This window comes from Canis lupus, chromosome 18, assembly GCF_003254725.2.
Source record: "Canis lupus dingo isolate Sandy chromosome 18, ASM325472v2, whole genome shotgun sequence".
NCBI lineage: Eukaryota > Metazoa > Chordata > Mammalia > Carnivora > Canidae > Canis > Canis lupus.
This window is the reverse complement of record NC_064260.1, coordinates 12,718,212-12,740,432: the sequence shown is the minus strand read 5'-3', so window position 1 is coordinate 12,740,432 and position 22,221 is coordinate 12,718,212. Positions and strand designations below refer to the sequence as shown.

Here is a 22,221-nt window from a genome sequence, read left to right as displayed (position 1 = left end):
CGCCGCGAACGCCCGGCCGCCCCACCCCGCCCTCAAGTACGCCGAGATCACGTTACAAGCCCGCGGCTCCGTGCCACCGGGAGAACCGCACCGCCAGCCCCCGCCGCCGGAAAGCACCACGCCCCTTACGACAGTGCACGACTCCGCGCCTGCCGGGAACGCCCCCCGTCGCGTGCGCCCCGAGCGCGCGGGCCAATCGCGCTGCTCCCCGGCCCGTGACGTCAGCGGCGCTCGTGCATGCGCAGGGCGGGGAGACCTTGGCGAGACGGCGGAGGCGCTTAGCGGACGGGGAGGCGTCGGCGGAGGGGGAAGCGGGGCGGCGAGATGCAGAGCTGGAGTCGCGTGTACTGCTCCCTGGCCAAGGTGAGGCCCGCCCGGGAGGCGTCGTGCGCAGCCCGGGGGCCCGCTGGCGGCGCCCGGGACGCGGGCCGTCCGGCCGGGACCACCCGCGCGCGGCCCCGCCCCTGCGGGACTCGGGCCCGGGCGGCGGCGGGAGCGGAGGCGCCCCGCGGGCTGGGAGCCGCCGGCGGCCTGCGCGCGGGGGCCTGCGGGTCACGCACCGGCCTCCCGGTTGGCCGAGGAAGTCCAGCCCCGCAGCCGCCCGCTCTGGGTCTTCCCATCCCTCCTCCCGATCCTGGTCCCAAGCCCCAGAGTGGCGGCAGCGGGCAGGTCACCTGGGGGCCGCCCCTGGGAGCACCGGACGCGGTCAGCTCCGACAGGTGGCCCTAGGAACTCCCCAGAGGCCTCTTCATTGTTCGCAGCTGCAAGCCACCGTTGCCGCCGCCGCCTCCTTTTTTCCGTTGCAACACCTCGTTAGGGCCAGCTTTTGCTTTTCTTTTCTTTTAAAGATTTATTCATTCATGATAGACATAGAGAGGCAGAGACACAGGCAGAGGGAGAAGCAGACTCCATGCAGTGAGCTGGACGTGGGACTCGATCCTGGGTCTCCAGGATCACGCCCTGGGCCGAAGGCAGGCGCTAAACCGCCGAGCCCCCCCCCCCCCTCCGCCCGCCAGGGATCCCCAAGCTTTCACTTTTCGCCTACGTGCCGAATACAGCCCGGTTGTACGTAGGTGGGATCGTGGCTGGGTCCTCACTCCAGTGATGGAGACCTTAAAGGTGACCGTGAGTGATCAAACTCGTCCTTGACCCTGAGACGGGTAATCCGTGTACCTGAGAGTTAGCGTAACCCCGGGAGGAGGCTTTCTTCTAGGCAGAGGCAGAGCTGGGGGGCTAGAAGGTAGGACTGACGTTGTGTCCGCTCCTCTTTGGCCCGCTGTCCTGATCTCAGGTGCCTCGAGTTGCCTTGGACAAGAGAAGGTTGCTACCTGAGCGTGGGTTTCGTCACTGCCTCCCATATTCCTACCGTGATAAGAGCTGTTTTGCTTTGTTTCTTCCTGCTTTACGGTTCTTAGGAAAGAGTGGACGGTTGATATAAACGGTTGGGATTATGATGCACTTTGTGAAACCATAGTAGCTCTCGAGCGTCAGTAACAGTGCATTTTCCTAAGTTACCTTCTCTGGTTTTCTGTTCCTAATTAAACCGTTCAGGAGCATCTTCAGAGATTTTGTACCTGGTAGTTTGAGGTCGGAAACAAGAATTAGAAGCGGAGGATTGCAATAGTAAAGATTATCGAGGACTTAAGTTGGAACCTAAAGAGCATTCGTTGTGACATTAAAATGATCCCTGGCACCAAAAATTAGCCATGCTTTCTGAAAATGTAAGAAACCGTAACACCACTGAATAACACTTTTTTATTGGCCTTTAGCCCATATTTATATGAGATGGTTCGTTGAATATTCATAACGAACAGCTGTGGTGAGCGGAGGTTGAAAATCTAAATAATTACTCTTACGAAAGAGGAGAAATTGATACATAACCTCTGTGGAGCAATGGGAGATATATAAATAAGTGCTTGACACATTTGCTCCAAGTCATTACGTTTTCATTGGCCTTCAGTAGTCCTGTTTTGAATTCGTATTTTACATGACATTTTCTTTTTTCCAGAGAGGCCATTTCAGTCGAATATCTCATGGCTTACAGGCAGTTTCTGCAGTGCCTCTGAGAACTTACGCAGATCAACCAAGTGAGTACTTACTCAAATAGTTTTTCCTTAGATTAGTTCACAGTTCCTTTGTGTTTACATGTAAAAGCAAGTGATTATTAGAGTAATAATAATTTGTCATAGAATTCATTTGTTCTTATGTCTATTATTCACTTAAGTGTTTATTGAGCACCTAGTGTGTCTAGGTGGTGAACTGGGCAAAGCCCTGCTCTCGGAACTGACAGTCCAGTGGTAAAAACAACAACCTCAAAAAAACAAACAAAAAAAAACAAACAATCCTCAAGTAACAGGTAAGTATTTTGTGTAGTGATTGAAAATTAAAAAGCAGGTAATTGGGAGGAAAAAAGTATTGTAGGTAGGGTATCAGGGCTTTTCTAAGGAGGTGATGTCTTGGTGAAGAGAGGAATTGAGATTATTTCAGGCAGAGGAAAACAGCAGTGTTACGGGTCTGAGGTGAGAATTAGCTTATCAGGTTTAAGGCATCGCAAGAAGGCTGGTGTGGCTGGAGAGGACACCCATGGATGTGAGATCAGAGAGGTAGGCAGGGATCACATCATGGCGGGCTGTGGAAGTCAGGTGAAGGAGTTTGGATTTTACTCCCAAGAGTGATGGAAAACCACTGAAGGGTTTTGAGCAGGAAGTAATTTTAACGTTTACATTAAAAAAGTTAATTCTGGGAACGCCTGGGTGGCTCAGGATTGAGCATCTGCCTTCGGCTAGGGTGTGTCCCAGTCCTGGGATCAAGTCCTGCATCGGGCTCCCTGCAGGGAACCTGCTTCTCCCTCTGCCTGTCTCTGCCTCTCTCTGTGTCTCTCATGAATAAATAAATAAAATCTTTAAAAAAAAAAAAGTTAATTCTGTCCACTAGGTAAGATTGAGCGTGTTGGTTGTTTGACGCTGTTTAGAATCTGAGATGACTCTTTAGACATCCTGATTGAAAATTTTTTTTTTTAAATTTTTTTTTAATTTTTATTTATTTGTGATAGTCACAGAGAGAGAGAGGCAGAGACACAGGCAGAGGGAGAAGCAGGCTCCGTGCACCGGGAGCCCGACGTGGGATTCGATCCCGGGTCTCCAGGATCGCGCCCTGGGCCAAAGGCAGGCGCCAAACCGCTGCGCCACCCAGGGATCCCCTGATTGAAAATTTTGATGGGCTTGTGAAAAATAGGTTTTGAAGACTAGGAGGATGTACCCTGAATGGAAGCTGTGAAATGTGGGTATTTTATTCTGCTTCTTTGAAAATAATTTTGAAGTTTCTATAAAGGATATATATTTTGTTTTTTAAAACAGGAAATTAATGAACTTGTAGTAAGGTATTTTGACCTCCCAGTACCAAGAGGATTAATTATTTGAAATCATCTGTTTTGAAATTTACTGGAATCACCCGTAGGATTATAACTAAAGTAGCATGTGGTATCTCAAAACTTCTTTGTAGAAACCATCAGCTAGGAGAAACTGTGACCAGTAGTCTCCCTGCATTTTCTGAAATAATTTTATCTTGTACCTTAATGGCTGTCAAACTAGTATCATCTGGGGTATTTTATTCCCAGAAGAAAGAGTAGTAGGACGATTACTGTCACCAGTGACCAACAGTGAATGATTACCTAGCTTTGAAAAGGGCAAGAAATCCTTTGAAAAATACTAATGTGATGGTGGGGTAAAAAATTGGATCCATTATACCCCCTCCCCTTTTTTTTAATGTTTCATATTTGTTTACAAAGGAAATTTTTTTTTAAATTTATTTGAGAGACGAAGAGGGAGAGAGATTCTGAAGCAGACTCTGCACTGAGTGCCGAGCCTGACATGGAGCTCGATTTCATGACATCGAGATCATGACCTGAGTTGAAAGCAAGAGTCTGAGAGGCCTGAGTCACCCAGGGTGCCCCCCGCCATTATACATTATACTCTTTTTTTTTTTCTTTTTCAGTTTTATTGGGATATACTCGGCATACAGTTTGTTAAATGGGAAGAGCACTCGTTAACTAAAGCAACAGGAGAAATGCTAGATTTTCATTTCCAAAATATGCAGTTAAAGATGTTGTGGCTAATTCTTCACCTTTGGGATTGGATTGATCAACAAAGATTTATGCAGTGTCTTCTATTGCTGGGTAGTCTTTGAGCAGGATCTTAGATTTTAATGGAATGATAGTAACTAAGGGCTCATGAGTCAAATGGTTTAGTGAATCCTTGATATTGAATAAATTATAAATCCCTTAGTAGCCATGTTAATACAGTATGCAAAGGCTTTGATTGGGTGAAGTAACAAGCATTGTGTGTTCATATTTATACTTATCTGAAGTATTTTTTTTAAGGATTTTATTTATTTTGGAGAGTGTGTGCAAGCATGCAAGAAGGGGGGAGGGGGGCGGAGCCGATCAAGTAGACTCTGAACTCCATGTGGAGTGGGACACCACGCTTAAAACACACAGCCCTAAGACGACCTGAGCTGAAATCAAGAGGTAGACACTTTTTTTTTTAAGATTTTATTTATTTACTCATGAGAGAGACAGAGAGAGAGGCAGAGACACTGGCAGAGGGAGAAGCAGGCTCCATGCGGGGAGCCCGATGTGGGACTCGATCCCCGGATTCTAGGATCACTTCCTGAGCCAAGGCAGACACTAAACTGCTGAGCCACCCAGGGATCCCTCGAGAAGTAGACACTTAATCAGCTGAGCCACTCAGGTGCCCCTGAGGTATTTATTTAATGGCTGTCTTTTCCTCAGGTATTTACATTTCATTAGGGCAGGGACTGTGATTGTTTAGTGCCCACAGAAGTACAGTAGGTCCTCAGTACATATTTGTTGACTAGATAAACCCCGGAACCATGTTTGGTTTAGTTACTGCTTTACCACAAGCATCCAGTATGGTGCCTGGTATAAAGTAAGTATCCAGCAACAACAGTAATAGTACTAACTGATCCCTGAGGGCTTACTCTGTCTCCAGTAGTCTTTAATCCTTGTTGCCATCTTAAAAGACACATATGGCTCATTTCCCCATTTTATAAGGGGAGGAGCTGAGTCAAGAGAGGTCCAACTAGGAAATGACAGAACTGGGAAAATTCTTCTGACCCGAGAACCGATACCTTTAATTTCTGTTCTGTTCGGGCTGCTTCCACTGAGTACTGATTGATCAGACCACCTTGAGAGGAGTTCAAAGTTTATTATATATAAACAGTCCCTATTAAAACATCTGGAAAATGTTTGAATATGTAAATGAGTGAAGTTCATCAAAATTTGAAGAGTAATGTGTGTTTTTGTTGATAGGACCTTCCATTTCATGACAGGAATGGACTCACAGCACTTAATCGCTCACATTTGCTACCTTCATTCATTTATTCGGCAGATATGGAGTATGTACTTTGTGCTAGTTACTGGGCTGGTTGCTGGGATATAGCAGTGAACAAGTCAAACAAGATGCAGCTTTTGTAGAATTTGTCGTCCATTTTGGGAAGACAGACACCCAATAAGTAATTGTGATAGAGACTCCACAGGCTAAGCAGAGGGAGCTATGAAATGTGTATATGGATAGTTCTCTCCTAAGGAAATGTTATACCTGAAAAGGGTTGGGGTGCGAGTGGTCTGGGTGGAGGTGTTCCAGGTAGAAGGAACACCATGTGGGAGTATTTTGATGTGAGGAGGAGCGTAGTGCCTTTGAGGAGCCTGAAAAGGGTCAAGTGTGGCTGATGTGTGTTGAAGATGGAGTTGACCATCTCTGCAGATCATGAAAGACCCTAACTCTTTATTTTAAGGGCAGTTGGAAGTCATTGAAATGGTTTAAGCAGATATGATTTGTTTTTAAAGCTTATTCTGGTTGCAGATGGGGGTTTTTATTATAATGCTTTTGCTGTTTCTTACTAGATTATAAGAACCAAGGCTGTGTTATTTATAGGTATCCCTTGACCTTAGAGTAGCATCTAACGTGAAATGCATGCCGTCAGCATTTGTTTCTAGGTGATTGGAACAGAATATACATGGGTAGACCAGTGTAATTCTGTGAGTGTAAGCTAACAGTAATTCACTGTTTCTGAAGCGTAAACTGCTTAGTATTGATGCTGCATGAGCAGAATGTGGTGGGTGATGAGGGTGGAGAAGAGATTTGGATGCTGTATTTAGGAGCTTGGATTTTATCCAACAAGAGATAGGGAAACCTTCCTTAGCACCTGGCACTGTTGTTGTTACTTAATAAATGTTTGTTGAATGGAAAAAAAAAAGGGGGGGGGTGGAGGGAACCAGTGTAGGAGGAGACCGTAATGTCTGAGTCGGACTTTAGTGAAAGAACGCTGGCATAGCCGTGTGTAGGGTGGAAATGAGATTGGAGGCCGTGAGAGTGAGAGGTGGATCTGAGAAGGAAAGAAACATTTGAGTGTCTCATGTACCTGTCTTGACATACATTATCTCTGACTTCACAACCCTGGGATGTAGGTATTATTATATTTCTCCCTTATGGATTAGGGGGGATGTCGGGTTACCATCAGAAAGTAAAGTATTAGAATTCAAGATTTTAAAAGCTGAGTGGTTTGGGGTGATGACAAATATGGGGTGTGACTATGGAAGAGTCACTACAATAGGGAGGAGATTAAGGCCATTGAAAATTTAAAACAGCCCTCTCACCCCCAACAACAATTAAACCTTACCAAGTAACTCTTAGACTCATGTAATGAATTTGGTAATTAATGATTACTGCTTTATGATATCTCTTATTCTTTTTTTTTTTTTTTTTTTTAATTTTAAGAATAAGCTTGCTTTATCAATATGTGCCTGTTTTCCCTTACTCTAAGGTCAGGCTATTGAAGGCAGTGGCTTCCATATAGGGTAGGTATTCATAAATATTTGTTGCTTTCATTATGATAATGAAGGAGCTTCTTGTCATTTTAGTTGTAGTTCCTGATTGCCCTGGAGATTATGGAATCATCTGAGTGTTTTGGGTGACATTAGAACTGAAAGGTGTAGGAGCAAAGGCTTCAGAATAGAAGGAACTTGCTTTGAAACCTGGCTACATCACTTTCTAGTTGGACAGCCTTAGCAGGTTAGTTACTCTTAGCCTTATTTTCTCCCTGTGAAATGGAGGTATAATAGTTGTGTCATAAAGACAAGAGGAGGCTTAAATAAGACAACATGAAACATTTAGCTCACTGCCTGATACAGAGTGTAGTATCAAATTGGTAGATATTATCTCAGACTGACTTCTTAGTATACATCTTGCAACTAATTTATTCTGTAATTGATTTGTAACTTGACACCTTGACTTCAGTGGTAGCCTTGATAACATGGTGTGCTTACTTACCTCACAAGGATATAATAAGTAACATTCGTAGAATATTCCCCCCCCTCCTATCTTTTCTCCTTCAGTTCATTTCATGGCATTAACTGCTATTTCTGTTGAAGTTAAACACCCCTAATTGTACCCCAGTATTTTCTAAAGAATTGACCTGGTAGCTTTCTCAGGATCTTTTACCACCGCCTAAAATCCACATTGCTATTCAACTGTCTTCTGCCATTATTTCTAACATAGTCCTCTTCCTCTCATGATATCAGTATGTATATCCTGTTCAGTTTTTCTTTTTCACTCTTAAAAGTCTAATGCTAATTTTGTAAAATTTTCCATCAGGTAGTCCTTGGTCTGTTTCATTGTACTATTTGTCTATATCTGTTTTTTTTTTTTTTTTAAAGATTTTATTTATTCATAAGAGACAGAGGGGCAGAGACACAGGCAGAGAGAGAGAGAGAGAGAGATAGAGAGAGGGGAAGAGACACACAGGCAGAGGGAGAAGCAGGCTCCATGCAGGGAACTTGATGTGGGACTCCAGGATTATGCCCTAGGCCGAAGGCAGGCGCCAAACGTTGAGCCACCCAGGGATCCCCCTATATCCTGTTTTTTAAAATTGTATGTGAAAACCCAACTGAGAAATGCTCTTTGACAAGGGGATGGTGAGTCAGAAAAATGTGTTGTAAATTTTCACTTGTGAGAGCCAGCTGGTTGGTTTTTCCAACATTTTGTGAAAAATTGCAGACATTTGGAAAAGTTGTAAGAATTTTACAGTGAACACTCTTAGATTCTTCCACTAACATTTGACTGTTCTTAAAATATTGCATATCTGTTGGTCCATTTATCTATTAGTCCATTTTATTTTTTTTTATACGTTTCAAAGTATATTGCAGAGATCCTGTAAATACTGGCTTGTTTCTGAATGTTTGTCACTGAATCACCCCTTCCTATATTCTCAGCTGACTGATCTTTACATAAAGACTTTATTTTTTTCCCTTCTTTTTCTGTGCTCCCTAGCACGTTAGTGGTATTCTGGTGGAATGGTACATCTAGTATCTTCAGTGAGAGGTGAATACCAGTTAGTGGTATTCTGGTGAATGGTACATCTAGTATCTTCAGTGAGAGGTATCTTGAATTTCTGTCATTTTGTATAGTTGAAAAAAAATATCTAAGATCACATTGGGAAATGAAACTAAACTGTTTTGGCCTTTCTGTATTTAAATTTACTCCATAAACATATATTTTAATCATAAAAGATGCTGAAAATTCAGCAACGAAACCTGTTTTTGTAGCTTGTGTTTCATTACTGTGTATTAAAAATTAGAACCCAAATTTAAGGGATACTGTTTAGGACATCATTTGGTTCAAAACTTGAAAATACATGTTGTGCCCAAGATTGCGAATCTGAGAAACCACCAAGGAGCCGACACCGATGCAAACACACGAGGGTTTAACAAGCTCAAGCTTGGGTCCAAGTATACCCGACACAGCGGAGCAGGGGCTTGGACCATGAGGCTAAGAGGCGTAGCAGCTTTATAGGGGCTAGTGGCCAATGGGATTGTAACACACATGGAAAGTTGCACAGTCATGTCAGTCCGCACGCAGGTGGCCAATTGAATCACAATTTACCCTATAGTGACCATTTGAACTGGCCTATCCCTCTGGTCGGAATTGGCGGCAGTTTTGGTGGGCACAAGGCGGGGTTACATTTTTATGAGCTGATTTCCAGTAAGGTTGTGCTCAGCGGCTTGACTAGGGTGGGGAAGCGCCTTAAGCAATAAGCAGGTCATGGGGGGGGTCATACAGGAGATGGCGGGTGTAGCACAAAATGGAGTTAGTCCTACTCTGCTTGTCCAGGGGTAGGGGATTTTTGTTAAATTTCCTGGGTCCCACATACACATTTTATTATATACTTAATTCTAAACATGCATCAAGGAACCAAGTAGTGTAGCCAAAGAGCACAAATAGATCAGTGAAAATTGATGGAATACTTTTTTCATGTATTGGAGTAGCTGTATATCTTTTTATGTACTGAATAATCCTAATTATTATCTAATTATTATCTGATATAACCAAGGAGAATCAGTCCTTTTATTTATTCAGTAGGAAGGGTTCTTGGATTTTTTTTTTTTCACTTGGATAACTTTAGTTCTGTGGTTCTTTTCAGGAGAGCAAAAGTTTTTTTTGATCAAAGTAGCACTCTCATCCCCTGGGGGCGATGGGTGGGTATTTTGTTGGGGGGGGGGTGATCAGAAATTAAATTGCTAGCTTCGTAGGTCAGAATATGGTTCTCATATAGCAAGTACTTACTATGTATGTTCCAGATACTAGGCTAAGCTATTTATGTATATTATTTTATTCTGTATTATAACCCTATGAAAGAGGTTTTTTGTATTCTTTATTTTGCAGATAGGGCAATGGAAGGTAGAGGAGGTTAAACTACTCCCTTCCGGTCAGAAAGCTAGTAATTACAATGCTTGATTATTGCTTTTAGGATTTTAGTTGATAGTACTTTGTTTTTTTGTTTTTTTGTTTTTTTTTTTTAAAGATTTGCTTATTTATTCATGAGAGTCTGGTAGAGACATAGATAGGCAGAGGGAGAAGCAGGCTCCCTGTGGGGAGCCTGATGCGGAACTTGATCCCAGAATCCCTGTGTCATGACCTGATCCAAAGGCAGATGCTCAACTACTGAGCCACCCAGGCATCCCAGTTTATGAGTTCATTTTTTAATTTTAATTTTTTTTTAGTTTATGATAGCTTAAATTTAAGAATAGAATACTGTTGAATATTGGAATGACCACTGGAAGTAGTCAAAAGACAAAAAGCTTACTTTTGTCTCTGCCATTCACTTTCTAAGTGACTTTGGGCAAGTTAATTGACTTCTCTGAACCTAGTGTTTCTTCTCTGAAATGTCAGTTATATGGCATTCTTTCCCTCCTAGGAAGCTCTGAGAATCAAACAGGATAGTAGGTGTGAAAATGTATTATAAACTGTTAAATGCTTGGAGTTGTAAAGACAGTAGAGGAGGAGGAGAAGGGAGACTGTCTCCTAACTCTTAAAATTGATTATAGCATTGTTTGAAGTTGGCTTGAGAACAATGGGAATAATTGGACTTTTCCATTTGTATTATAATTATTACATTCCTAAGGCTGCTGATAACAAAGTTCATTTTCAGTTTCGTATCTTCATACAGTAAATACCCAGAATAGTTCATTTAATGTTCTGGTTAGCATGTTAGCATACACTAAACAAAATTTACGTAAAGTTCAAAACATGTTTGCCATCCATTACAGGGAACCTGATTTTTTTCTCTATATATCTCAGAAGTAAAGTACCTGAAAACGGTGTAATCAGTCCTAAATTTATTGAGAATACTAAGGCATTATACAAATAATTGTCTTCTTTAATTCTAACATTAATCATTTAAGGCAATGTTATTGTTCCTTCATAACAGAAAAATTAAGTCCCTTGGTCATGCAACTAATAAATGGCAGAGCTGAGATTTGAAGTCTAATTCCTAGGCTTTTTCCCTCATATAGATAGGTCTTTCAGTGTCACTAATTAGCTTGTCTTGTTATTTTTAAATAAAACGCCATGGAATTTAGGAAGATACAGTGGATATAAAATTCAGATGTGGAGGTTCATGGATGGCTCAGTCAGTTGAGGGTCTGACTCCCTGGTTGTGGCTCAGGTCATGGTTGTGGGATTGATCCGAGTCAGACTCTGCACTCAGTGGCAGTTCTATTAGAGATTCTCTCTCCCTCTCCCTCTCCCTCCACCCTTCCCCCTACTCAATGCGTGTGTGCATGCTGTCTCTCTAAAAGAAATCTTAAAAAACAAAAAAAAAACCTCAGTTATTTCCATATGTCATAATGAACAAATAGAAAATGAAATTTAAAAATCTGTGCCATATTCAGGGACATCAGAGAATGTCAAGTGCCTAGTAATAAAACAGTACTGTGTAGAAAATGCTGGTTATTTTGTACTTTGTTTTTTTAATGCACTGTTTTTGGTCAGTATTAAGCAATTTACTGTTTATATCAATTTGTTTTTATTGTAGTCGATGCTGATGTAACGGTGATAGGTTCTGGTCCTGGAGGATATGTCGCTGCTATTAAAGCTGCCCAGTTGGGCTTCAAGGTAAGGTTTAGACTAAATGAGGTGGTGATTCATTTTTATTTGGGAAGACTTCATCATATTCACAAAGTGCTCTGCACATAAATAGTAATGGTAAATAATTTCTTTATTCTATAAGTTATATTTAGGCCTGAGACAAATGAAGAGGGTTATCCCGTTGCATTGCTCTCATGAAATAGTGAAGTCCATTATTCTCCCCTCCCCACTATACTTTGTACATTTGGCTTCTAATTCCAAAGAAGCTATGGTAATAGAAATAAAGCATGTGTTTCATAATGTTAAACAAAAATGTCTTTGAGCATAATTCACTTTTGGGTTAGCCTGCATTTAGCGTTACTTGTGAAATGATGAATTTTAAAGGACTGTATTTCATTCTCACAAACACAGCTTCAGTAACTTATTCTGTATAAGAATTAAGACAGATGTGTGGGAATTTTAGTGAACTGAGACACTGCAGGTTATGTGCAGTTAAATAATATTTTCTTTGGTTGTAGACAGTCTGCGTTGAGAAAAATGAAACATTGGGTGGAACATGCTTGAATGTTGGTTGTATTCCTTCAAAGGTGAGCATATGTTTTGTACAGTGCAGAGGTGTTCTTCATTAGCTGCCAATTAGAGGGATGTATTAGGACTAGAACATTATTAGGCTAATACAGTTACTAAAAATAAACAACTGTGGTTGATGAAAAACATGTTTTCCTTGGTAAGGCTTAAACAGTGCTGTCACCAGTCTGCCTTACATTCCTGAAATTGCTTTTTTGTCTTAGAATACCCAGCCTTTCCATTCAAATAGGCTCTCATGTTCCGTTTTTTCTTTTTTTTTTTTTTTCCTTTTTTTTTTTAAAGATTTTATTTATTTATTCATGATAGTCACACAGAGAGAGACAGAGAGGCAGAGACACAGGCAGAGGGAGAAGCAGGCTCCATGCTGGGAGCCCGATGTGGGATTCGATCCTGGGTCTCCAGGATCGCGCCCCGGGCCAAAGGCAGGCGCCAAACTGCTGCGCCACCCAGGGATCCCTGTTCCGTTTTTTCTTTTCAGCTTTCCTTTACCAGTGAAACAGATAATCGGTAGTAAATTCTTCCTTTAGGTGTTTTATGTGTGTAGATATGACTGCCTTTTTCAATTGCCACCCTGAAGAATGTATTTATTCCTTGCTTTTAAAGTAAAGAGGTTTTGTTTTTCATTCCTGCTTGTTGAACATTTTTTATGTCATTATTCTTTGGCTTAAATTAATTACGTAAGAACAGAAACTGAATTGTTGTAGTTCCTTGTACTATTCCATGTAGAGAATGTCATTTCTTGTGTTTTTTGATTGTATATCGTCTTTTTATCAACATTTGATCATTTTGTCTATTTAGGCTTTATTAAATAACTCTCATTATTACCATATGGCCCATGGGAAAGATTTTGCATCTAGGGGAATTGAAAGTAAGTATACATTTCATATTTAGCAGTATTACCAGCCATACTTGGCTTTTTCTGGCTGAAGCTTTATATATGTGTGATGAGTGTGTAATTTATGTTTTATTGAGGAAATGGTAAAAAAATGATTTTTAAAGTATAGAGAGATTTACTTAAGGCTTTAAATCCAGATTTTTACTATGATATCTTCTGTTCCTTTGAGAATTTTGGTGTGAGGTCTGTGTGTGTGTGTGTGTGTATGTGTATATATGTATGTGTGAAGAGTTTTAATTTTCTTGAAATCTGGAGATCTCTGGGTGGGGAATTGGTGCTGGATTCCTGAGTGCTTTGGGCAGATAAGGATGAAGGAATGTAGGTAGGTTGGTCTACCTTAGTTGGTAGTGACAAGAATGAGGGCGCGGGGGTACTAGCACAGTGTAAAAAGATGACCTTTCAGTTTAATTTGGTATGTCTTCTGCCATTCCTTTTGGGCTGTTTTCATTTCATTCTTTCTCACCAGTTGTTACAGGTATATCCAGAAAGAGAGGTTCCAGGAAGAACTTAAAGATACAGGGGTCGGGGGAGTATTTTTCCTTCATTTGTTTGTAGCAGTAGGTTTCTGAAAGAATGGGCTATAGTAGGCAATCCACTGGGTATAGAGGTGATACATACTACACACTAAAGCAAATAGATCAAAGTGGATGTAGGGTAGAGTCAAAGCCCACTTTCCTTAGGAAAGAAGAGACAGGCTTAGTCAAGAGGACCTGCGTGGTAGGCACATCTTCCTGTTGTAGCTCTGTGACCTCAGGTCAATCCAATCTCTCAGGGCCTCCGTTTCCTCATCTCTGAGATAACATGTTGGTTCCATGGGCCAATTGCTATGATATCCCACTTCCAAAGTGTTGAGCAGCTTTATATTCTTATATTGTTGATTCAGATTTGTGAATAATATGAGTGATTAATTCCAGTTTAGTAAACTTTTATATTAAGTTTCTGTATTTAAAGTTTTCAGATGAGCATTTGTGTTGTTTCATAAAATTGTTTCTTTTTATTTACAATTCAGGTGATGTTTTACTTTGCCATTTCTATTTAAATCACATCTAGACTTAACATCAAAAGGTGTCTGGAGAACATGTTGCCACAGTGGGATATAATGTTTATTTTAGACTGCATTTTTCCCAAAGGTGGACTTTTTACAATGATAGGTTCTATTTATTGGAATATGATGCTGTTGGCCTTTTTGCCTGCTACAATTTTTGTATTAGTTATTACACTTATAAGTTTTATTTATTTATTTTTAAAGATTTTTATTCATAAGAAACACAGATGGGCAGAGACCTAAGGAGAGGGAGAGGCAGGCTCCCTCTGTGGAGCCTGATGTGGGACTCAGTCCTGGGCCTCAGGATCACACCCTGAGCTGAAGACAGATGCTCAACTGCTGAGCCACCCAGGTCTCCTTACACTTAAGAGTTTTAATACTGCCTTTTTTTACGGTTCTGTAAGCATAGGCTGAAATTTTCCACATCTTGATTAGTGAAAAATATATTGCTTCAGATAGTTAGCAAAGGACTAAACATTTGTTTAACAAACTACAGTGTCTGAAGTTCGCTTGAATTTGGAGAAGATGATGGAGCAGAAGAGTACAGCAGTAAAAGCTTTAACTGGTGGAATTGCCCACTTATTCAAACAGAATAAGGTCAGTGTTTTATCGTGCAGACGTCTGGTTTATTTTACGTACACATTAAACATTATGCTGATAGAGTGATGCTGTTAGAACATGGCTTCTGGGGTTTGTTTTTCTTTTTTTTTGGTGGTTTTGTTTTTGTTTTTGTTTTGGTGGTTTTGTTGTTTTGTTTTGTTTTTGCTGGAGGGATTTATTTTAAAACTGTATGTTAACCTGAGATGGATTTCCCTGACATATAGAACAAATATTTGCGGCTCCATGCGTGGCCTTACTAAATAAGTAAGGAAGCATTTTGTATTGGATGTATTATTTAATAGAGTACTTTTTTCCCTATTAATCATGTTTTTTTTTATCACAGAAATCATTTTAAACTTTGTAAATCTATAAACATTATCTTATAAAGGTTGTTCACGTAAATGGATATGGAAAGATAACTGGCAAAAATCAGGTCACTGCAAAGAAAGCTGATGGCAGCACTCAAGTTATTGATACAAAGAACATTCTTATAGCTACAGGTTCAGAAGTTACTCCTTTTCCTGGAATTACGGTATGCTTTTTACAAGTGTTACAACCTCCCTTTATTCATGCTATTTATGAACTGTGAAAAGTTTCTGACTGAAATACTATATGTTGACAGTCATTCAGCTTTGGCAAGCTGTCTTTATTCTGCAGTAATTTTGACTGGAAATAGAACACTTTATATTAAGATGAATTTGAATTTGTTATGAAGTTAAAACTGACCATTTCGTTTCGAAATACCAAATGATGAAATTTTGAGTGTTTTTAGTGGGATTTGGTAAAATTGAGTGTATGGATTGAAGTCATAGATACCTCAAAATAAATAAATGTCTTAGTATTTTTTGTGAGGTCAGTTGATAAATCAGTAGGTTTTTCCAAATAATTTTGATTGTATATGTTTTATTATAGATTGATGAAGATACAATAGTGTCATCTACAGGTGCTTTATCTTTAAAAAAAGTTCCAGAAAAGATGGTTGTCATTGGTGCAGGAGTAATAGGTGTAGAATTGGTAAGTAATGCTTTTTATTTTCTAACTGCTTTCATGGAGTTGGAAGGGACTTAATGGTCTATTTGATTCTTTGTACAGCATTGCAAGCAGATCAGCATTGAGTTTTGCATATATACTTCTAGTCATTAGACTTTGCAAGATAACTTATTTATGTAAGCATTGTAGTTATTAGAATAATCTTTTATTTTGAAATCTGCTTCCCTGTATCTGCCACCCTTCCTGTTCCCTAGAACTGAATTGATTTTTTTAAAAGTCTGATGGTCTTTCAGATACATCTCATGGCCCTTCAGTTATTCAGAAGATTGTTCTCATTCTGAGCAAATTGCATTTTAGATATGACTTACCTGGCTCTTCCCTCCCCCTCCATCCTCATCTTGATCCCTCTTAAGTTCTGTCAAACTATTGGAATTCTCTGACTACCTTGCCATTTCATGCTTTCTGCCTGTTGATTTCTCCCTTCCTGTCCATCTGGTGACTTTCCTGTATTACCAGTGACCTCTCGATTTTTAAAAAAGATTTTATTTATTTGAGAGCGAGCACAGAAGTTGGCGGGGTGGGGAGGTGGGCAGAGGGAGAGTGAGAAGCACGCTTCCTGCTGAACAGAGACCATCACCCCCCCACACACACACCCACCCCATCCCCCACCCACCCCTCACACACGTACACACACACAAGGCTCAATCCCAGGGTCCTGAGCCAAAGGCAGGCACTTAACCAACTAAGCCACCCAGGAGCCCCCCTTCTGTCCATTTTAAGGTATCCTTTGTCAGAGCTGTTTTACCTTGGTATCACAAAGAACTCCTACTTCTGCAGTCACAAATCCAGACATTTTATTCTAACCATAACATTCTTTCCTCTCTTACTCAGTTATTCTCAACATATAGGCAGTTTAACTTTATCAGGTGCTCTAGTCCTTAGGTCCCTCTGTGTTTTTGCTCTCATTTCCTGTCTTGACTGCTTTCCTGATGTGCTTAGACTCCATAGTCCATCACTGTAGCTGCTCTTCTTGAGTCCCTTACCTATTTGTTGCATCATCACACACCTGCTTGGCACAACTGTAGTCCTGAATAAATTCATCTGTCTGCTTTTTTTTTTTAATTGAAGTATAGTTGACATACAATGTTATATTAGTTTTAGGTATACAGCATAGCGATCCCATGACTATATATTTTGCTGTGCTCACCACAAATGTAGCTGTTATCTGTCTCTATATAACACTATTAAAATACTATTGACTATATTACTTCCTATGCTGTACCATTTATCCCTATGACACTGATTTTGTAACTGGAAGCCTGTACTGCCCACTCCCTTTGACCTATTTTGCCAGTTCTCCCCCTCCCCTCCTCCCTTCTCACCTCCGGCAACCACTAGTTCTGTGTATTTACAGGTCTGTTTCTGCTTTTTTCGTTCAGTTGTTTGTTTTGAGATTCCACATATAAGTGAAATCATATGGTATTTGTCTTTGTCTGACTTCATTTCACTTAGCATAATACCCTCCATGTCCATTCATGTTGTCACAGATGGGAAGAATCCATTCTTTTTATGGCTGAATAGTATTCTACTGTATATATAGGTACATCTTTATCCATTTATCTATCAATGGACACTTGGGTTGCTTCCATATCTAGGCTGTTGTAAATATGCTGCATTAAACAAGAGGTGCATATATCTTTTTGAATTAGTGTTTTCATTGTTTTTGGGTGAATATTCATCAGATTACTGGGTCGTATGGTATTTTTATTTTTAATTTTTTTGAGGAACCTCCATACTGTCTTCCACAGTGGCTGCACCAATTTACATTCCCATCAATAGTGCATGAGGGTTTGTTTTTCTCCAGGTCTTTGCTAACGCTTATTATTTCTCACTTTTCAGTGCTGGCCATTCTGACAGGTATAAGGTGATATCTCATTGTGGTTTTGATGTGCATATTGATGTAATGGTTAGTAATGTTGAGCATCTTTTTATGTGTCTTTTGGCCATTTGTATGTCTTTGGAACAGTATTCAGATCTTCTGCCTGTTTTTTAATTGCATTATTTATATTTTTGATGTTGAGTTGTGTAAATTCTTTTTGATATTCTTTATAGGATATATTATTTGTGAATTTCTTCTTCCATTAAGTTAGATTGCCTTTTTGTTTTCTTCATGATTTCCTTTGCTGTACAAAAGCTTTTTATCTTGGTGTAGTCTCAGTTTATTTTTGCTTTTGTTTCCCTGTCTGAGGAGATCGATCTAGGAAAATATTGCTAAGACTTATGTCAGAGAAATTACTAGGTATGTTCTCTGCTAGAAATCTTACGGTTTCAGGTCTTAAATTAGTTCTTTAATCCACTTTGAGTTTATATTTTTGTGTGATGTAAGAAAGTGATCCAGTTTCATTCTTTGGAGTATGGCTGTCCGGTTTTCCCAACACCATTTATTGAAGAGACAGTCTTTTCCCATTGTATATTCTTGTTTCCTTTATCATAGACTCATTGACCATATAAACATAGGTTTATTCCTGGGCTTTCTAGTTTGTCCTATTGATCTGTGTCTCTCTTTGCCATTAATAGATTTTTTTTTGATTATTATTGTTTTGTAGTAGATCTTGAAATCTGGCATTTTAGAATTATTTGTTTTAGTTCTGTGAAAATTACTGTTGATATTTTAATAGATCTTGCATTCCGTCTGTGGATAGCTTTGGGGAATGTGGACATTTTAACAATATGTTCTTCTAGTCTATGAGCATGGTAGATCTTTCATTAATGTTTTGAAATTTTCAGCGTGTAGGTCTTTTACCTCCTTGGTTAAGTTTACTTGAGGTATATTATTTTTTTGGTTGCAATTGTAAATGGAATTGTTTCCTTAATTTTTCTTTCTGCCACTTTGTTATTAGTGTATAGAAATGGAACCAATTTATGTATATTGATTTTGGTATTCTGCAACTTCACTGAATCCATTTATTCTGATAGTTTTTTGGTGGAGTTTTTAGGGTTTTTTTTTTGTAGAGTGTCATGTCATCTGCAAATAGTGACAGTTTTACTTACAATTTGGATGCCTTTTATTTCTTGTCTGATTGCTGTGCCTAGGATTTCCAATGCTATGTTGAATGAAATTTTTGAGAGTGGACATCCTTCCTTGTCTTGTTCCGATCTTAGTGGAAAAGCTTTCAGTTTTTTTACCATTGAGTATGCTCTTATTTGTGGGTTTGTCATATATGACCTTTTTTATGTTGAGGTATGTTCCCTCTAAACTTTGTTGAGAGTTTTTATCATGAACAAATGTTGAATTTTGTCAGGTGTTTTTTTCTGCATTTATTGAGATGATCATATGATTTTTATTCTTCATTTTATTAATGTGGTGTGTCCTATTGATTTGAGGATTTTTAAAAAAGATTTATTTATTCATGAGAGACAGAGAGAGAGAGAGGGAGGGAGGGAGGAGAGACAGAGACATAGGCAGAGGGAGAAGCAGGCTCCTCACAGGGAGCCCAGTGTGGGACTCGATCCCTGAATCCTGAGTTCACACCCTGAGCTGAAGGCAGCCGCTCAACTGTTGAGCCAGCCAGGTGTCCTTGATTTGAGGATATTGAACCATCTCCAGAATAAATCTAATTTCTTCATGGTGAATCACCCTTTTAATCGGTATTTTGAAATTAGTTGCCAAGATTTGTTTTGGATTTTTGCATCTATTCATAGGGATGTTATTCTGTAGTTTTCTTTTTTTTAAGTGTCTTTGTCTGGTTTTGGTATCAGAGTAATGCTGGTCTCCTAGAATAAATTTGAAGCTTCCTATTCTGTTTTTGGGATAGTTGGAGGAAGATAGGTTTTAACTCTTTTTTAAATGTTTGTTAGAATTTACCTGTTACTCCATCTGGTCCTGGACTTTGTTTGTTGGGAGGCTTTTGATTACTGATTCAATTTTGTTGCTAGTAATTGATCTGTTCATTTTTTATTTCTTCCTGATTTAGTTTTGGGTGATGTTTCTAGAAATTTAATGCTTTCTTCTGTGTTGTTTGTCCAGTTTGTTGGCATGTGATTTTTCGTTGTAGTCTTTTACAATCCTTTGTAATTCTGTGCTATTGGTTTTCACTTTTCTTTCTCATTTCATTTATTTGGGCCCTCTCTTTTTTTTCTTGAGCCTGGCTAAAGGTTTATCTATTTTATTTTTAGAAACAGACAAAAATCAAACTGAGAGCTGTTTCTTTTTAAAAGATTTTATTTATTTATTTGACAGCACAAGCAGGGGAATAGCAGACCGAGAGAGAAGCAGGCCCCCTGCAGAGCAGGGACCCTGTGTGGAGCTGGGATCATGACCTGAGCCAGAGGTCATGGCTTAACTGAGCCACTCAGGCACTCTATTTCATTTATTTCTGCTCTGATTTTTCCTTCCTTTTACCCATGTTGGGCTTTGCTCTTTTTCCAGTTTCTTTTGTAAGGCTTAATTGAGATTTTTCTTGTTTCTTGGCTATGTCACTATCAATTTCCATCTTAGAACTGCTTTCCCTGTGTGCCAGTGATTTTGGACCATTATGTTTTAGTTTTCATTTGTCTCCATGTGTGTTTTTATTTTTTTCCTTTCTTTGTTGTATAGTAGCATGTTCTTTAGCCTCTACATGGTGTTTTTTTTCTTGTAATTGACTTACAGTTGTCAGAAAAGATGCTTGAAATGATTTTAATCTTAAATTTGGGGAGACTTTTTTCGTGACCTAACATGTGATCTCTCCTGGAGAATGTTCCATATGCACTTGAAACGAATGTATTTTGTTGGTTTTGGATGGAATGTTCTGTATGTATCTGTTATGTTCATCTAGTCTAATGTCTTATTCAAAGACATGATTTCCGGGACGCCTGGGTGGCTCAGTGGTTGAGCGCTTGCCTTTGGCCCAGGGTGTGATCCTGGAGACCCCGGATCGAGTCCCGCATCAGGGTCCTTGCATGGAGCCTGCTTCTCCCTCTGCTTGTGTCTCTGCCTCTCTCTCTCTGTGTCTCCCCCTGTTCTCTGCATGGTCCCTCTGTCCTTTGTTGTACAGAAGCTGTTCAGTCATTCCTCAGTTCTTCAGGAGGTGCTGTGTAATGTAGATGTAAACCCCATCTGTCTGTGGCAGGTGAATTCAGTCTTCTATGCTGCCATCTTGGACACTTCTGGACTTTTATATCTAAGCGCCCATCAGCATCTCTACTTACAGGTCTCACAGACGCTGGGTTCAGTAAATTTATAACTTAACCTTTCCTTCTTCCTCTTCATTCTTTCAACCCCAAATAAACAAAAACTATTTCTTAATATTTCTCATCTCAGTGAGTCATACTGCCATTCATCTAGAAGCATAAGCTGGAAGTTTGGGAATTACACATGATTTGTGTCATGTCATTGTGCCTCATATGAAGCCAGTCAGCAGGTCCTAACATGATGCTTCAAGACCCGTATTTCATGAATATAGCTGCTTCTTTTGACACATCTACTTGATCCCATTTTGGGCCAGTGTCATTTCTTACTCTAACTCTCTGACTTCTTTCATCCTTTTCTAATCTCCCCAGAGTGGCTGAACTCCTCTCCTGTAACACGAACATAAGCCTGTCTCTCTTGCTAAAAATCCTTCAATAACTAATGATAGTCATTAGGATAAATCCAAAATCTTTAATGTTGTTGAAAGGCCAGTGTGATGTGGCACTGGCTCAGTCCAGCTTTGTTTTTAGCCCCTCTCCCTCTCAAACTATGTTCTAGATATAGTGAAATACCAGTTTCTGAACTAGCTGCACCCTCTCTTTTATCTGTAGGCCTTCTATTTGGAACATGCTTTCCTCTCCCAGTCTCTGTGTTCTCAAAACCTTCCTGGACTACCCCACATGCCCTTAGGTAGTAACTCTTGCTGAGCGTCCCATTGCACCTGTACTTGCTACAGTATTTATCTCACTTAACTGATAGTACTTGTTCATTTTTCTCTCCTTCATTAAATCACCAACTGCCTGAGGGCAGAGATCATGGCTGTTTCACTGACTGCATTTTCAGCCTGTAGCACAGTGGCTGATACATACTAAATAGTCAAACGTTAGCTATTATTATTGCTGAGTAAACATTTGTTAATAAATACCTTTCAGAAGTCAGCTTGGGTGTTACCTTTTTAGCCCAGACTTCGTCTTTTTTGGAGAAAGCGCAAGTCTTTCTGTCTTTGAGTCTTTACTATATGTCTGCATCTTTGTATCAGCTACTAATTAATAAACAGTATATTCCATTTATTTGTTTATGTCTGCCTTTCCTACAGGACCATAAGTTCCTTGAAGGCAGGGACTGAGTGTCATTCATATTTCAATCTCTCTTGCTTTCCTTTTTTTTTTTTTTTTTTTTTTTTTTTTTTAATTTTTATTTATTTATGATAGTCACAGAGAGAGAGAGAGGCAGATTCACAGGCAGAGGGAGAAGCAGGCTCCATGCACCGGGAGCCCGATGTGGGATTCGATCCCGGGTCTCCAGGATCGCGCCCTGGGCCAAAGGCAGGCGCTAAACCGCTGCGCCACCCAGGGATCCCTCTCTTGCTTTCCTTAATGTTACTTACCCAGATCTTGTAGATTAGCATAGCATCCATTATGTTGTCATCCTTCTGATCCAGTCTAGTCAGTCAGGGTCACTTGGAAATAGTGTTGAAAACTAAGCATAA

General features: G+C 40.0%; 1 protein-coding gene across 1 annotated transcript in view; it reads left to right on the top strand.

Moving 5' to 3' along the window:
* Positions 1-207: 207 nt before the first annotated feature.
* Positions 208-22,221, top strand: part of DLD (dihydrolipoamide dehydrogenase) — a 31,422-nt gene continuing 9,408 nt past the window's right edge. Inside the window, exons 1-8 of the mRNA XM_025449284.2 lie at positions 208-363; positions 2,009-2,087; positions 11,392-11,471; positions 11,963-12,031; positions 12,831-12,900; positions 14,469-14,569; positions 14,961-15,104; positions 15,485-15,586. Coding sequence (XP_025305069.1) covers positions 325-363; positions 2,009-2,087; positions 11,392-11,471; positions 11,963-12,031; positions 12,831-12,900; positions 14,469-14,569; positions 14,961-15,104; positions 15,485-15,586 — 684 coding nt within the window. The 5' untranslated portion in view covers positions 208-324. The remainder of the gene's footprint in view (positions 364-2,008; positions 2,088-11,391; positions 11,472-11,962; positions 12,032-12,830; positions 12,901-14,468; positions 14,570-14,960; positions 15,105-15,484; positions 15,587-22,221) is intronic.